At 45.8% G+C, this 18871-nt stretch overlaps 1 protein-coding gene across 1 annotated transcript in view; it reads right to left on the bottom strand.

The window, feature by feature from the left end:
- LOC121879442 (dual 3',5'-cyclic-AMP and -GMP phosphodiesterase 11-like) overlaps positions 1 to 18871 on the bottom strand; it is a 49583-nt gene that overhangs the window by 26456 nt on the left and 4256 nt on the right. Inside the window, exons 2-4 of the mRNA XM_042386096.1 lie at positions 6484 to 6626; positions 5705 to 5884; positions 5122 to 5286 (exon numbers count right to left, since the gene is read on the bottom strand). Coding sequence (XP_042242030.1) covers positions 5122 to 5286; positions 5705 to 5884; positions 6484 to 6561 — 423 coding nt within the window. The 5' untranslated portion in view covers positions 6562 to 6626. The remainder of the gene's footprint in view (positions 1 to 5121; positions 5287 to 5704; positions 5885 to 6483; positions 6627 to 18871) is intronic.

The following is an 18871-nucleotide window of genomic DNA, read 5'->3' as shown; positions in this document are numbered from 1 at the left end:
TTATAAGTTAGCCCATGTTATTCCTCAAGTTAAGTGTCCTTTCCACCACTCTCCACCATCCTTAAGTATACTACACTAACTCATACATGTTATAGGACCCCAGTATAAGTCTACACGACTCTCATACACTCTACAAGACCCCCACACACTCTACACGACTCTCATACACTCTACAAGACCCCCATACACTCTACAAGACCCCCATACACTCTACACGACTCTCATACACTCTACAAGACCCCCATACACTCTACAAGACCCCCACACACTCTACACGACCCTCATACACTCTACAAGACCCCCACACACTCTACACGACCCCCACACACTCTACACGACTACACTCTACAAGACCCCCATACACTCTACAAGACCCCCATACACTCTACACGACTCTCATACACTCTACAAGACCCCCATACACTCTACAAGACCCCCACACACTCTACACGACCCTCATACACTCTACAAGACCCCCACACACTCTACACGACCCCACACACTACACTCTACAAGACCCCCACACACTCTACACGACTCTCATACACTCTACAAGACCCCCATACACTCTACAAGACCCCCACACACTCTACACGACCCTCATACACTCTACAAGACCCCCACACACTCTACACGACCCTCATACACTCTACAAGACCCCACACTCTACAAGACCCCACACACACCTACACGACCCTCATACACTCTACAAGACCCCACTACACTCTACACGACTACACTCTACAAGACCCCCATACACTCTACACGACTCTCATACACTCTACAAGACCCCTCTCTACACGACCACTCTACAACCCATACACTCTGCCCTATACACTCTACACGATATACACTTACAAGACCCCATACACTCTACAAGACCCCCATACACTCTACACGACTCTCATACACTCTACAAGACCCCCATACACTCTACAAGACCCCCATACACTCTACACGACCCCATACACTCTACAAGACCCCCATACACTCTACACGACCCCCATACACTCTACAAGACCCCCATACACAGTACACGACCTCAAGGCGCCTCATTCACAACGACCCTCTCCCGAATCCCTTTCATCCCTCCTGGGGTCTATCATCCAACTTAACAATCCATTCTAATCCTCACTAACTGACTCACGCCCCTCCCTCCCTCCTACACACTCCTCTTGGGTTTACAACTCTCCTTCACGCCCACATCTGTCCACACACCCCTATACCCACACACACCCCTATACCCCCACACACCCTTATATCCCACCCTAACACACTTTACTCTCACACAAACCCGTACGCTCAAACTGTCAACATCATCGTCATCATCATCATCGTCATCATCATCATCATCATCATCATCATCATCATCATCATCGCCCTCTCTGACTCATACATTCACGATATTCATTACTCACAATCTACACCCTCCACTACACCCTGATACAACACCCTACTCCCCACCATCTATATCACCCTCCTCCCCCCCGTTACACCCCACACTAACACCCAAGCCACTTTACACCACACCACACAACCACACCACACCACACAACCACACTACAGCACCACACCATTACACTACACCACCACGTCACACCACCAAAACCACACCACACTACCACAACCACACTAACCACCAGGCCACACCATCACCACACCAATCAGAGTGGAGGAGGTGGTATGACCTTTCCACAGTAAAGCTGATAACACCTGAGGAGCACCTACAGCAGGTAAGAGAACACATGAGGAGCACCTACAGTAGGTAAGAGAACACCTGAGGAGCACCTACAGTAGGTAAGAGAACACCTGAGGAGCACCTACAGCAGGTAAGAGAACACCTGAGGAGCACCTACAGCAGGTAAGAGAACACCTGAGGAGCACCTACAGCAGGTAAGAGAACACCTGAGGAGCACCTACAGCAGGTAAGAGAACACCTGAGGAGCACCTACAGCAGGTAAGAGAACACCTGAGGAGCACCTACAGCAGGTAAGAGAACACCTGAGGAGCACCTACAGCAGGTAAGAGAACACCTGGAGGAACACGCCTTCACCCCTCTAGTCTGGCACCCGAACACTCAACCATGAACACACTCAGCCATGAACACACTCAACAATGAACACACTCACCCATGAACAGACTTTCCTATGAACACACTCAACCATGAACACACTCAACCATAACTATGAACACACTCAACCATGAACACACTCAACCATGAACACACTCAATTCATGAACACACTCAACCAATGAATCATAATTACTCTGTGAAACACACTGCCTTTATCACTTACATATTTGCTCTCCTCCTTCCACACACACACACACACACACACACACACACACACACACACACACACACACACACACTGGAGCGCTATGAAAAACATTTTTGCACACTTCCATGATCCACCACACTCACATGTGGGAGGTGGTAGGTGGGTGGTGGGAGGTGGCGTGGTAGGTGGTGGTGAGGTGGTGGAGGTGGTGTGGGTGGTAGGTGGGTGGTAGTGGGTGGGAGGTGGTGGTAGGTGGGAGGTGGTGGGTGAGGTGGTGGTGGTGGTGGGTGTGTAGGTGGTGGTGGTGTGTAGGTGGTAGGTGGTGGTGGTAGGTGGTGGTAGGTGGGGGAGGTGGCGTGGGAGGTGGCGTGGTAGGTGGCGGGTAGGGTGGTGGCGTGGGTAGGTGGTGGGAGGTGGTGGTAGGTGGTGGTAGGTGGTAAGTGGCGGTGGGTGGCGTGGTAGGTGGCGTGGTAGGTGGCGTGGTAGGTGGCGTGGTAGGTGGCGTGGTAGGTGGCGTGGGAGGTGGCGTGGGAGGTGCTGTTCCTATAATATATATCTCCCTCCTCCTCCTCCTCCTCCTCACTACTTTCGCTTTATCACATGTCTCGTGTTGATAGTGGAGACGAGAGAGAGAGAGAGAGAGAGAGAGAGAGAGAGAGAGAGAGAGAGAGAGTAACAAAAGCTTATGGTGTCGCCTCCCTTCCTCGCCTGACATCAAAAAATTCTCATTAAAGTTATGAGTTCTAGAAGCAGTCAGCGGGGAAAGTTGACAGTAAAAGTATTTTTTAAGTGAAAAGTAATAGAAAGTAAAAGCCGCTACCCACTAAGAAAGTCAGTGAAAGTTGATGGTAAAACTGGTAAAAGCAAAATGATTAGTGACAACAAAAATGATGTAGAGGTTAGGTTAGGTGAGGTGAGGTGGGGTGAGGCGGGGTGAGGTGGGGTGAGGCGGGGTGAGGCGGGGTTAGGTTAGGTTTTGAGCCAGAGAGAAAGCCAAGGAAAAAGATGAAAATGAGATGCTATTTTTTTCCCGTCATAGTTACTATCAAGAAAAAAAAAAACAATCTCCAGTTAGAGGAAGTCAGCAAAAGTATAAACCCTCCAAAAATAAAGTTTTGAGTTCCCGCAGAAAGTAATGACAGTAGCAAAAGTAATAGAATTTTAAGTAAAAGTTGATAAATGTAAAACGAGGAAAGAAATCCCAGAGCAGGAGAGAGAGAGAGAGAGAGAGAGAGAGAGAGAGAGAGAGAGAGAGAGAGAGAGAGAGAGAGAGAGAGAGAGAGTAGGGAAAGAAAAAGTTAAGATTATTTAAAAGTTGAGAAAATAATTGTTGAACTTGGAAGTTAAAAGTCAAACGTTGAGTGTATTCTGAGGGAGAGTAAGAGGCTAGAACGAACCAGCTGGGTATACCTAGAGCCTGCTGTGTATCTCTAGAGTCAGTGGGTGTATCTAGAGCCACCAGTGTGTACCTGGAGCCACCAGTGTGTACCTAGAGCCACCAGTGTGTACCTAGAGCCAGCTGGGTGTATCTAGAACCAGCTGGGTGTATGTAAGGGGTAAAATAACAAGACTGTGAGGCGGTGTTTCCTTGGCAACAGTGTGTGTGTGTGTGTGTGTGTGTGTGTGTTTTCTAGAATCCTGATGTAGTGGCGCTGCGTACACAAGCCCGCCAGCAACCTGTAACACACGCTCACACACACACACACACAGGGTCGTACGTTTGGTTACGATTAAACAACAAAAATGTACCTAAATGGCGTCATAACTACACTGACACTAAACTAAATGAGATGAATCCAATCCTACGAGATGAATCCAATCCTATGGGGCCTCAGTCTATAGAGGTCCCAATCCTATAAGATTACCCAGTTCTAAGTGACCCGTCTTAGGAGAGCTTGAATTCGAATAATATAGTTGGGGCCTATTAGATCTGCGGCCCGTTTGAGCTACAGCCCAGTATACTGTATGTCCTACCTGGACCTGCAACACTCGAGGGGTGATTGGTCGGGTCACTGAGTCAGCCTCTGTGTGTTAAAGTTAGCCCGTGCAGTACTCTAGGCTTTTAGGTCTTCTTCACTTGTTGCTCGGTGTACCTCTAGCGCTGCCATGATCACGATTCCGGGGACACCTTCTAAGCCTGCCTCTCTCTCTCTCTCTCTCTCATGGCTCAGTCTGCCACACTGAATTCCCTTTACCTTCCCCTTTCACATTCCTCCTACCCCCTTCCCTCCTCCCTTTCAATCTGCCCTTATCCCTCTCCTCCCTTTCTGCTCTCTTTAGCCCTTTCAACTCCCCCTTTAACCCTTCCTTCTTTTCACACTCCCTTTATCCCTTCCTTTCTTTACCCTTCATCCTCTCCATTATTCCTACACGACCCCTCTTCTCGTCTCTCCCATCACCCGACCCGCCCCACCCCGCCCCGCCCCGCCCCTAGACTGTAAACTTGGCTCCGTGGAATCAAAAATAGCCTCGTGTGTGGTGGTCCTCAGAGCTCACGTGCCAACACAAACCATGGGCTCTCTTCTTCCCTCTCTCCCTTCCTCCCTCCCTTCCTTCCCTTCCTCCCTCTCTCACACACACAGCCACCAACTTCACATTCCGCTGCACGTGGAGGTGAACCTTGATTAATTTCTGTACCCTTATGACATCACTTCCGCTTCTCTTTTGCTCTCACTTGTTCTGTTTTCTCCTTCTCTTTCCTTCCTCTCTTCCTCCGTTTCTTCTGTCTCTCTCACTGTACCTCTTACCTTCTCCTCCCTCCTTCCCTCTAACACAACCCTCCTTTCCTTATTATAAAACCACCTCCTTCTCTCCTTCCCTTACTCCCTCCATTTACTCACCTGGTAAGCATCAGGTATGTTGACCATGGCGCCGGACTGGGCAGTGTACCCCACCACTCCGCTGCCCCAAGGGATACGGATCTCCTCCTTCTCCTGCATCTCCTCCACCGTCGAGTCCGGGTTGACGTCGAACAGCGTGGAGACCAGACACCGGTTCTCTGACTCCTGGAGAACAAGTGGAGATAGTGAGGAGAGTTCTCTGGTGTGTGTGTGTGTGTGTGTGTGTGTGTGTGTGTGTGTGTGTGTGTGTGTGTGTGTGTGTGTGTGTGTGTGTGTGTGTGTGTGTTAGTTTATGGTTGCTATATATTCCAATAAACAGTTTATTATTATTACTAGTCATTATTATTATGTTTTAATATATCCAGTAACCTATACATTATATTCATCAAATACATACATATACATACATACAATACATACACACATAAATACATACATACAGTACACCTACCATACATATATACACCTATCATACATATATATACACCTACCATTCATCATATATACACCTACCATTCATCATATATACACCTACCATTCATCATATATACACCTACCACACATTATACATACACCCACACACCTTGTCGCCCTGCACTAGGAAGAGGGAGCAGCGGTCGGCACTGGTAAGGATGGAGACATTCTGTAGGATCTTATGACACAAGGATCTCACGTCCAGGTCATTACAGATGTCCTTCACCAGCTCGAAGATCAGCTGCCGTTCATCCAGGCCTTTGAGTTCCGTGCGAGATTTCCGGCGTACCTGTAGAAGTAGAAGAAATGACTATAAATAATAAACGATAGGGAGAGGTAGGTAGTGAATACAGTAATAGAGAGTTAATTACTAAGATTACAGGTAAGTCAAGTGTTTACCTTAAGACTTAAGGGAAGGGGGGAGGGATACTTGAGTCAAATATCACCTTAAAAGAATATTTACTTTAATATCTCCAACATACAGTCCAGATGACGTCACGGATAATAAGACGAATCATGACTAATTACTCTCCGTAAATCAATCTTCCTCCCTCTGGTCATCTGTTCTCTGGGGAAAATCATCTTATATTATTGTGAATCTTGGGAGTATTAATGACTGTTGGCTTCCTTATTCATCAATCAGTATAGTCAACCGAGTCAATACCTGCTGACGGCCACGAGTCTGACTCACTGACTCATGCTGGGGGAACTGAGGGAAGACTTGGGTGAGGAAACATTCACGCAAGAGTGAGAAGATGAGGGGGAGGGGGAGGGGGAAGAAACTGAGGAAAAACTAAGAGTGGGGGAGGAGGTGGAGGAAAGAAGAAAAGTCTCTCTCTAAACTCTGGCCAGGGTGGCTGACGAAGGGTGAGAGCAACATCAACTCACCTTGGCTAGGATAGCGACATTCTCAGTGGCCGCGGCAGGAGAGAGGAAGGTGGGCGTCCCGTCTATGGTGGTCACCATGGGCTTTAGGAGGCCGCCCTTCTCGAACTCGTGGGCCGAGATCTTCCTGACGGGGGTGGCTGCTCCTGTAGGATAAGGTGGGTCAATTAGCCAGGTTAATGTGTGTGTTACTTAATCAAGGAAAAAAAGACAATATTGTTTTATTCACCGGAGGAACAAGACAAACGTTGCTTAGATTGGTTGATGAAAACAAAACAAAACAAAACAAAACAAAATCCCAACTTGCTTAAGAGAGATAGAGAATCTACTAACCAACCTAACCTGACCTCACCTGACCTCACCTGACCTCACCTGACCTGACCTGACCTAAAGAGATGATCCGTGTTAACTAGGCTGAAATGAGTTTAGAGGGAACGAGGGAAGAAGGGATGGAGGGTAGGGAGAGAGGGAGTGTGGGAAGGAGGGAGGGAGTGTGGGAGGGAGGGAGGGAGGTGGGGAAGGAGGGAGGGAGGGGGAGGGAGGGAGGGAGGGAAGGAGGGAGGGAGGGGAGGGAGAGAGGGGAGGGGGAAGGAGGGGAGGGGAGGGGGGAGGGAGGGGAGGGAGGGAAGGAGGGGAGGGAGGGGAGGGAGGGGAGGGAGGGGAAGGGAGGGGTGGGAGGTGGGGGAGGGAGGGGAGGGAGTGGGGAAGGAGGGAGGAGGTGGGAGGGAGGGAGGGGAGGGGGGAGGGAGGGAGGGAGGTGGGGAGGGAGGGGAGGGAGGTTTTCTGGAGGGAGGGAGGGGGCGAGGGTAAGAGGGGAGGGAGGGGAGGGGAGGAAGGAGGGAGGGAAGGGAGGGTAGGGAGGGAGGGGAGGAAGAGAGGGGAGGGAAGGAGGGTAAGAGGGGAGGGGAGGAGGGAGGGAAGGAGGGGTGGGAAGAGGGAGGAGGGAGGGAGGGAGGGGAGGGAAGGAGGTAGGAGGGAGGGAGGGTAGGAGGGAAGGAGGGAGGGAAGGAGGGTAGGGAGGGGAGGGGAGGAGGGAGGGTGGGGAGGGAGGGAGGGTAGGAGGGAGGGGAGGAGGAGGGTAGGAGGGAGGGGAGGAGGGATAAGGGAGGGTAAGGGAAGGGAGGGAGGTAGGTAAGAAGGAGGGAGGTAGGTAAGGAGGGGAGGTAGGAGGGGAGGGAGGTAAGGAGGAGGGAGGTAAGGAGGGAGGTGGGAGGTAAGGAGGTAATGAAGAAAGGAGAGGGAGACAGGAAGGGAAAGAAAATGGGGTGGGGGGGAGGATAGGAGAAAGAGGAGGGGAGGATAGGAGAGAGGAGGGGAGGATACGAGAGGGGGGGGGGAAACTCTGACCCTCTAATAATAACTCAACCAGTAACCTGATAAGACTGAGTTAACAACGTTCTCACTAACGACCCTCGTCACCTAACGACCCTCGTCACCTTCCGCCTAACACTGTCTTCTGTGAACCTGTGTGACGTCATAACCTGGATATAGTCAGTGTACGGTGTGACGTCATGAACCGGGTATTTACCAGATATGCTGTGACGTCATCGTGTACCTTCACACACTGTAATAACTTTAAAAAAATAAATAAAAAAATTTATTAAAAACACCATTGACAGGTAGTATTCAGAATGAGTCTCTCTCTCTCTCTCTCTCACCTTTAAGAGCAACATTCACTCTTAATACATTCTCGACCCAGGAGTGCATGCCAAGAATCCAACTTATTCAATCTCCCCTATCTCCACCCCCACAACCCTCCCATCCTCCTCTACACCTCCACCCCCCACAACCCTCCCATCCCCCTCCTCTACACCTCCACCCCCACAACCCTCCCACCCTCCCTCTACACCTCCACCCCCACAATCCTCTCCCATCCCCCCTCCCCCCACACCTCCACCCCCACAACCCTCCCATCCCCCTCCTCTACACCTCCACCCCCACAATCCCTCCCATCCCTCCTCTACACCTCCACCCCCACTACCCCTCCTATCCCCCTCCACCCCCACAACTCCAGGTCTCGTCTGTTGGTCTCTGGCAACTACTGATGAAGAACTGAAATTATACAGGATGTAAGGGGGTGCCCAATAAACTAGCCCCCTCCGGAACAATCTAAAAAATCTAAATCTTTTTAATCTGATTTCCCATTGCATTATAAGGCTGTTTTTCTTGTATTATTCTCTCACATGATGTATAATGAGAAGACTCATAAACCTAACCTAACCTAACCTAACCTAACCTAACCTAACCTAACCTAACCTAAACCTAACCTAACCTAAACCTAACCTAAACCTAACCTAAACCTAACCTAACCTAACCAATACCTGGAGGCTCACAACTCTGACAGGTGATTTAGAAGCTTGACTCTGTAGCTACATGTTGAGGCTCTACAGATGATCAGTCAACAAGAGTTCAGCTTTAAACAAAATATTTCTCCCAGGACAAATATATAAATATGATTTTTGTTATCCTGTTTCAGTTTATCGTTCATATAACTCCTTATATAACATCAACAAAACATCTATTCCTTTACTAAACATCAAATATAATATTGCTTTTAAAACATTTAGTCACACACCCAAAAAAAATATCTTAAACGAATGACGTCACACCTTTAATGAATGACGTCACACCTTTAATGAATGACGTCACACCTTTAATGATTGACGTCACACCTTTAATGAATGACGTCACACCTTTAATGAATGACGCCACACCTTTAATGAATGACGTCACACCTTTAATGAATGACGTCGCATCTTTAATGAATGACGTCACACCTTTCACGATTTACCTAACAACTAAAAACTCATTACCATCGCCAAAGTAAACCATTAGCCAAGTTACTATCACCAAATTTAAAGTATTACTAAAGTCACTTGGTCAAATGATGATGAACTTACCATCGCCAAATTAACATCACAAAACTTACCATCGACCAAAGAATTAAAATAAAAAGTCACTCGCCAAATTTAACATAATTAAACTTACCATTAACAAAATAGAACTTCATGTACCTGGGTCTAATTAAAAACAATTATATACATTATCGCTAAAAACCCACTTTTAATATCACTTTCATTAATTTAAAACATCACTAAATATACTGTCGCTAAAGTAAATAAGTTTTAAAAGTAGTAAACATAAATAACATCAGTTTAAATGCAGTAAACATCGATGAAGGTTAAAACATTTACAAGTACAACATCAACAAAGTCACTGTCGCAAGAAGTACAACATCAACAAGTCACTGTCGCTACAAAGTACAACATCAACAAGTCACTGTCGCTACAAAGTACAACATCAACAAGTCACTGTCGCTACAAAGTACAACATCAACAAGTCACTGTCGCTACAAAGTACAACATCAACAAGTCACTGTCGCTACAAAGTACAACATCAACAAGTCACTGTCGCTACAAAGTACAACATCAAAACATCACAACCGTACAGCAATAATCACTGCCTTTAGTAAAACATCAACCGAGAAAGTCACTGTTCTCTAGACTGAACCAATAGTCCTCATCACTGTTACATCAATAGTCACTGCTGTCATTATCATTACACTGATCTTTATTAATTGTAATTAGGCACTCAGTCCTCCGTGTATTAATTAGTGATATAACCTCGGTATTAAATTTCCTAAGTGATAATTACTGCTATAATCAAACACTCCATTTCCAAGTGGTAATTATCTTTATATTCAGGTAATATTAGTCAGAGTGCTAATTAGTCTAATAATAAAGCATTTTATTTCCCAAGGACTAAACCTAAACTAACAGTCACGCAAAAAAACTATCTATACCAAATTGTGATGAAAAAATATGACACAGCGACGAAGGATTTTGACAACCCTACCGAGACAACAGGAGTCACAGTGTTCATTCTAAAATTCATCGATCACCCCAAGTAGAGATAGTTTTATTGAGTGACTGTACAGTGAGTGAGTGTGGCAGCCAATACATTAAAATGAACCAAAAAGGGAAAGGAGTGTGTCCTGGTTGGGATGGTGTCGTGCCCAATGCATCATACACAGAGAGAAGGAATATGGTGCGTATAAAACAAAGAAGCGGTGATGGGTAATGAGGGCCGTATGCAGGGAAGGGAGCAGGGAGGGTTTTTTTTTTTTTACAGTAAAGGTGAAATGTTGAGCCAATGACTACACAAGCGGTGACCAATTGGAGTAGTGGTGGACGAGGATCAGGGTGGATTATTATCATTTCAAACTCTCTTCAATACACTGCTGGGCTCTATACCTCACTCACAGGCCAACACAACATTCTCAACATCACATGGGGGGAGAAAAATGCTTCTTGTATCTCAGTAATCAATATGGAGAAGGGGGGGGGATAATTTGTTTACACGACACAGACAGAGATATGGATATGTGTTATGACACACACACACACACACACACACACACACACACACACACACATCATCATCATCATCATCATCAACATCATTATCAATCTCTTAAGGTAAACACGTGTATAAAAATCATATTATCATCTACTTCTTAATTTTCTCTCCAGGTAAATTAAATTAAAACCAAACTTGCCTTACACATAACACAGGTACACCACTATAACTACCTTCACATAATCATTACACCTGACCTCCAACAAGATCAAGATCATCGCTTTGTTTACACTCTCTGGACACGTCAAATGACTCAGCGACACACACACACACACACACACACACACACACACACACACACACACACAGGCTGAAGACACTCTCTGGGTGCTAGAGAGTATTATAAATTCTCGTTAGTGAGTTTTTTAACGTTATATATTGAGAGATAACATATGCAGGAGACAGATGAAGGGGGAGGCGGGTGTGGTGAGGATAAGATGGGTATATTGGGGGTGTATTAGGATTCATTGAACACAGACGAGACACTCAAACAACGAGAGAGAGAGAGAGAGGGAGGGAGAGAGAGAGGGAGGGAGAGAGAATGTAAACCGACGATGAAAATTTGAGCCAGAGAGGAAACGAATCAGGATGAAATAAATCAGTCAAGAGAAGAAAAAACTGTGAAAAAAGACAGAAGAGGGAAAAGACAGGAAACGGAAGACAGGTAAAGACAATAATGTAAATAAAACAACTGAGAGTGGAGGAGGAGGAGTCGAGATAAACAACATGGATGGAGAGAACTTGCAAATAAAGACCGTAAAACAACGATTAATATCCATTCAGGTGTGAGGGAAAAAAACACGAAAAGGGAATGTCGACATAAGCAAGGTGACACAACAGGTAATACACATTGAGCGAGGATAAGGAGGCAGGCAGGTGTGGGGTGCAGGTGTAGGGTGCAGGTGTGGGATCAGACCTGTGGAAGACCGGGCGAACAGGGGCTCGTAGCTTCGTGCCCTTGGCAGCCCCCCACACCCCCCTGCGTCGGTGCCTGCAAGTGGGAGATGTTAAGTACACCAGCCGCTGTAACCACCAGAGTATCAGCTGTACCTCTGCTGTAACCACCAGAGTATCAGCTGTACCTCTGCTGTAATCACCAGAGTATCAGCTGTACCTCTGCTGTAATCACCGGAGTATCAGCTGTACCTCTGCTGTAATCACCAGAGTATCAGCTGTACCTCTGCTGTAATCACCAGAGTATCAGCTGTACCTCTGCTGTAACCACCAGAGTATCAGCTGTACCTCTGCTGTAACCACCAGAGTATCAGCTGTACCTCTGCTGTAACCACCAGAGTATCAGCTGTACCTCTGCTGTAATCACCAGAGTATCAGCTGTACCTCTGCTGTAATCACCAGAGTATCAGCTGTACCTCTGCTGTAATCACCAGAGTATCAGCTGTACCTCTGCTGTAACCACCAGAGTATAAGCTGTACCTCTGCTGTAACCACCAGAGTATCAGCTGTACCTCTGCTGTAATCACCAGAGTATCAGCTGTACCTCTGCTGTAATCACCAGAGTATCAGCTGTACCTCTGCTGTAATCACCAGAGTATCAGCTGTACCTCTGCTGTAACCACCAGAGTATCAGCTGTACCTCTGCTGTAACCACCAGAGCACCAGCTGTACCTCTGCTGTAACCACCAGAGCACCAGCTGTACCTCTGCTGCAACCACCACAGCACCAGCTGTACCTCTGTTGTAACCGCCAGAGTATCAGCTGTACCTCTGCTGTAACCACCAGAGTATCAGCTGTACCTCTGCTGTAACCACCAGAGCACCAGCTGTACCTCTGCTGCAACCACCACAGCACCAGCTGTACCTCTGTTGTAACCGCCAGAGCACCAGCTGTACCTCTGCTGTAACCGCCAGAGCACCAGCTGTACCTCTGCTGTAACCGCCAGAGCATCAGTTGTACCTCTGCTGTAACCATCAGAGTACCAGCTGTACCTCTGCTGTAACCATCAGAGTACCAGCTGTACCTGTACTTCACTTCATCAGGTCAGCAGCGGGCAGCTCCCCTTATTAGTTAGTTCTGAGTACCGCTGTAGGGCAGACTGCCACGCTTACCCCCCAACCAAACATGATCATACTGTACTGTACTGTACTGTAGTGTACTGTACTGTACTGTACTGTACTGTACTGTACTGTACTGTACTCACTATACAGTAGGGTAAATGTTCCCAACAAACGTATTAATGGTGGTGTCAGGGTCAAGGAGTCGTTCTGGTGTACAACCAACACAGTCACAATAAAATCTGAGGTTAATTATAATAGACCATGTACTGTACACACTCTTGGTGAGTCTCTGTAAAGATTATTTATCTTGACTCATGACTCACGGTGACTCAAACTAGTGATAAATATAATAAATAAAAATAAATGAAAACAAAAATTAACCTGATACAATTGTCGTAAAACAAAATATTGAAAAGTTGAGTGACTAAATTCCACTATTTAGTAATACCATGAAATCTTTCTATCTGTACACACACACACACACACACACACACACACACACACACACACACACACGGCATCACAACTAGAATACCCACCAACAAATAAATACATCAGTTATTAATCAACACAACAATAACATATTTCTCTTCGAAAATGTTAACATCATTTCCGACACAAAACGTTCCTCGGCACACAACACAACAAACTTTACTGCAGAAGGTAAAAGTTATTTTTTTCTTACTTATTTACCTCTGTTTTGGTGATGGAATGTAAGCCAATACAGGTATGAATTCAATCAAGGGAAGGATTACCTGTATGACACTTAAACAAACAAACAAATCCAAAACGTAAACAAAGAAAAGTGTAGGATAAATCTCTCTCTCTCTCTCTCTCTCTCTCTCACACACACGCTGGGAAATTAACCGTATGGATGTGTGTGGTGTAAACGCAGCTAACGACCCCAAAAAAGACCTAAATCACCGGTTATTTATTTTTTAACCTTTTCTCGACAACTATAATATTAATATAAAGAATTTCTCGTAAATTCATAAGTCGACAACAAGCCTTGAACGCACGTAAACTTCGAGTCCGTACACACACACACACACACACACACACACACACACACACACACACACACTGGGCCATAATGGTCAATCGGCCACACAGTAAAGAGGCCATTTTTCAGTATTACAGAGTGCCGGGTCCCTATCACAGTCTAACAGCCGCAAAACATTATTAATCTCTCCAGCCTTATACCAGAGAGAGAGAGAGAGAGAGAGAGAGAGAGAGTATTAATCACTGGTCACTCAATATCATCAACTATGCTCTCTCTCTCTCAGAAAAAAGACAGTTATAAACATACACCTAATTCACTTAATAAGACCTTTTTAGGATTTAAATCAACTGAACCTAACTGAGACAGTCACACCCTAACATGACCGTCACTCCCACTTACACACTACTGGAGCCAGTTTCATTACTACGGTGTGTGTGTGTGTGCACTTGAGTTAGTTATAAATTACCTGTAAGAATGGCTCCTAACCAAACCAAACCTAACCTAACCACCAGGTAGCATTAAGGTGTTTAATCTTCAGGTGATGCGAGCTTCAATATGATGTGTTACCAAGCATGTGAAAATCTTGACAGCAGAAACCCCAATAGTTTACACGTTACACCGAGTAGGGTGCTTGGGGCCCCCTGCCGCTACCTGCTCATGTAAACAAACACTGACGATGGTTTGGAGTGGTGTTCAAACAAGCAAACCAAGGAGGGGAATAATAATCCAGTAAACAGCGCTCGCGTCTCTGTCTGTCTGTCTCTGTTTTTCATTATTATTTTTTTCTTGGTAAATGGGGAGTTTTAAGGCCTTGGATATAAGCTTGAAATTTTGACAGTGGGTGGACGGAGGTAAACGTTTGTCTGTAAAGGTTTAAGCTCCCCCTCCCAGTACAGGAGGATAAAGACGAATAAGTTAGTTCCAGGTCCACCTGAAGATTAGGCATCTGAGCTTATTTCACTTTGAGATTAATCTTACTAAGCTAACCTAACCTAAGCTAACCTAACCTAAGCTAACCTAACCTAACATAACCTAACCTGACCTAACCTAACCTAACCTAAGCTAACCACGGCCACATCACAGCTGGGAGCCTCTTGACAAGATGTCGTCCCTGTCCGTGTGTATATCACATCCAATATTGACATCACTCCCGCCGGTGCTACTCTCATTACTACTGCTGGATGACACACACACACACACACACACACACACACACACACACACACACACACACACACACACACACGTATTAAAACAAGAATTAAAAGAAAAACAAACATATGGGTCGTGTTTGCTGGAAGGTCAACTGTCGAGAGAGAATTGCGTACATCTATCGACCCTGGAGGGCGGGGTGAGTAGGGGTGGTGGGGGCGGAATGAGTCCCGGAAGGTAATGACAGGAGTTCTGGGGAGGGGAAGAGAGGGAGACCTGAGGGTGATGGAAGAAGAAGAAGAAGAAGAAGAAGAAGAGGAGGAGGAGGAGGAGGAGGAGGAGGAGGAGGAAGAAGAAGAAGAAGAGGAGGAGGAGGAGGAGGAAGATCGACTCCTTAGATCATACCACAGTACACCCGCTGGATCCTCTACTGACCTAATACACAGAAATGAAGCGATGATAACACACACACACACACACACACACACACACACACACACACACACACACAAAACAAAACACCTCCAAAACACTAATAAAATGAGAAGGTTAGGGAACTCGGTCAAGGAGCCTTCAAAAACAAACTGGTCGGTCTCTCCTCCAAGAAACCACCAAATTACTCCCTATACGTGCCTCCAAGATCCATATGAAGGTATAACTTGACGTTGCTTATTTACTCTCAGTGATGACCCGAGCAACTTATTGATGTCAAAATGCTCGTTCCTGTAAGTTATATAAGGAACGGTCCTCCTCTCCTCTCCCCCTCCGCCCTTCAACCAATCACAACACGGGCTACTGTTGATGGTAAGGTTGTGATTGGTATGGAGGGGAGAGGAAGGGAGGAAGATGATGAAAAAGTCGCGGTGGATCCATAGCAAATAGGGATAAATTGGTATTTTAATTAAGGAGCAGCTTTTTTCTTTACGGGGATTAGCCCACCAGGGCCTGAGGGGCGAAAATGTAATAATAACAGTAATAATAATAATTAGTTCATAGTAAATTAAATTTATAATAAAAAATAAAAAAATATAAATACTAATAATAACAATAATAATAATAACACTAATAATAATAAAAAATAATAATAATAATAATAATGAACCATAAAGAAATACAAAAATGAAAAAAGATCAAGAGTGAGAATCAATATATGTGTTGTGTTGTCAAAGTAAGAGAAACAATTGAGACCCTGCAATTGTGTGTAAATGAGGCAGAAAGTCAGATAAACAACCAGGGACTTGGTCACAATTTTCGTGATGCCATATGGTAGCAGCAGGATCTACCATTAGACATTACATTATGCTTCCAATATCTTCCCAGGCGGTAGTACCTTCCTGTTTGATAGCTGCCGACTACCTACTACCTAGGTCCGGTCCTAGTTAGTAGGTGTGTGTGATCTCTCTCTCTCTCTCTCTCTCTCTCTCTCTCTCTCTCTCTCTCTCTCTCTCTCTCTCTCTCTGTCTTCACCCATCCACTCCCCACAGACACATTCACATTTTTCCCCATTTTCGGCATAGTAATCTGGTTCAGCTCACACCCTCTCTTTTAAACACCCACCCACACACTCATTCATCCACCCACCCACCCAGTCAGAAGAGAAAACAACAATTAACTCCAACATTTCTGTCATTAAAAAAACTCGACAATATTCAATCACAAATCATTATACAGTGAAATAAAATAAATAAAATACTGCCCCGTTTAACAATATTTTCACACAGAGTTAATTACAATAAACTTCTCTTGGTTTTTTTTTTTTGGGGGGGTGACGAGTGTATTTTTTTTATCACAGTATAAAAGCCGCTTAACAGGAGTGAGTGAGAAGGAGGGGAGACGGGGTCGTTGTCTATACTAGGACAAGAGACAGTTGGTTGTACGTATATAATAAATGTTTGTTTTGATATGTAAAGGAGTGTTACTAAGGGAAGGAGGAGAAATAGTGAGGATAGGTATACATGTTGTTAGTTTCCTGGTGAGGGTAGGTACATGTTGTTAGTTTCCTGGTGAGGGTAGGTACATGTTGTTAATTTCCTGGTGAGGGTAGGTACATGTTGTTAGTTTCCTGGTGAGGGTAGGTACATGTAGGTATATTCGTCAAAAAAACATATCACCATAATTTCTCAAAACAAATGGAAAAACGACCCAAATTTAGTCATGTAATAGTGGGGCCCGCGTGTCTGAATAAATACATTAGCTAATTAAAATGTACACTCAACTCAGGGTGTGGGGTTTGGGGGCGTGGTATCTGGTAAACAACATTGGAATTAGGTTGTGTTAATCGCGTTTTATACTTGTAAAAATATTCTTGTACTGTAATTAGGTTAAGAATGGTTAGGTCAAAAATGCTCTCTTGTTTGGGAGAAAAAATGCATTCCCGTGTTAATGATTTAAAATTCATCATTTTTTTTAAATTGGTATAAAGTACAACCATTGACTTCTGTGTGGTGTCGGTGGTGGTGTGTGGTGAGGTGATGGTGTGGTGTATGGTGATGGTGGTGGTGTGTGGTGATGGTGGTGGTGTATGGTGATGGTGGTGGTGTGTGGAGGTGATGGTGTGTGGTGTTGGTGGTGGTGTGTGGTGAGGTGATGGTGTGGTGTGTGGTAATGATGGTGGTGGTGTGTGGTGATGATGGTGGTGTGTGGTGGTGGTGTGTGGTGATGGTGTGTGTGGTGAGTGATAGTGTGGTGGTTTGTGGTGATGGTGGTGGCAGTTTGTGGTGATGGTGGTGGTGTGTGTGGTGTTGGTGGTGGTGTGTGTGGTGATGGTGGTGGTGTATGGTGATGGTGGTGGTGTGTGGTGATGGTGGTGGTGGTGTGTGGTGATGGTGGTGGGTGTGTGGTGATGGTGGTGGTGTGTGGTGAGGTGATGGTGTGGTGTGTGGTAATGATGGTGGTGTGTGGTGTGTGGTGATGATGGTGGTGTGTGCTTTGGTGATGGTGTGTGGTGATGTGGGTGTGGCGAGGTGATGGTGTGTGGTGTTGAGGTGATGGTGTGGTGTGTGGTGATGATGGTGGTGTGGTGTGTGGTGATGGTGGTGGTGTGTGGTGATGGTGGTGGGTGTGTGGTGATGGGTGGTGGTGTGTGGTGAGGTGATGGTGTGTGGTGATGGTGAGGTGAGGTGTGTGGTGATGGTGATTGTGTGTGGTGATGGTGGTTGTGTGTGGTGATGGTGATTGTGTGTGGTGATGGTGGTGGTGTGTGGTGAGACGATGTGTGGTGTATGGTGAGATAGTAGGGTGTGTGGAGAGGTAGTAGTGGTGAGGTGATGGTGGTGATAGTGGTGGTGGAGTGGTGATGGAATGTTTTTCACCTGGTGACCTTGCTATAGCGCACCAGGATCCACACCTTCAACAACATTAGTGCACGGTGCGGTAGAGACTATATAACTATCCGCTTCCTACTATTTGCTTCCTATTATCCACTTCATGCTATCCGCTTCCTGCTATCCACTTCCTGCTATCCGCTTCCTATTATCCACTTCATGCTATCCGCTTCCTGCTATCCACTTCCTGCTATCCGCTTCCTGCTATCCACTTCCTGCTATCCGCTTCCTGCTATCCACTTCCTGCTATCCGCTTCCAACATACCTTTAAGAATTAATCCAATACTGTACTGTGGGTGACCAAGAAACACACAAGATAAAACTTTAATTGTTCCAGCATGGCCGACCTAACCTAACCTAACCTTATGGCTAACTGGGTGTGGATGCTGACCCGAAGCTACCGTTGACACACCAGCCACACCCTGCTGACACGGTAAAGTTATCAAGGGATAATCTAGGAAGTCCCCACACACACACAC

The sequence above is a fragment of the Homarus americanus genome, unplaced genomic scaffold, assembly GCF_018991925.1.
Source record: "Homarus americanus isolate GMGI-L3 unplaced genomic scaffold, GMGI_Hamer_2.0 scaffold21004, whole genome shotgun sequence".
Lineage (NCBI taxonomy): Eukaryota > Metazoa > Arthropoda > Malacostraca > Decapoda > Nephropidae > Homarus > Homarus americanus.
Note: the sequence above shows the minus strand (reverse complement) of the source record. Positions and strands in the feature narration are given on the sequence as shown.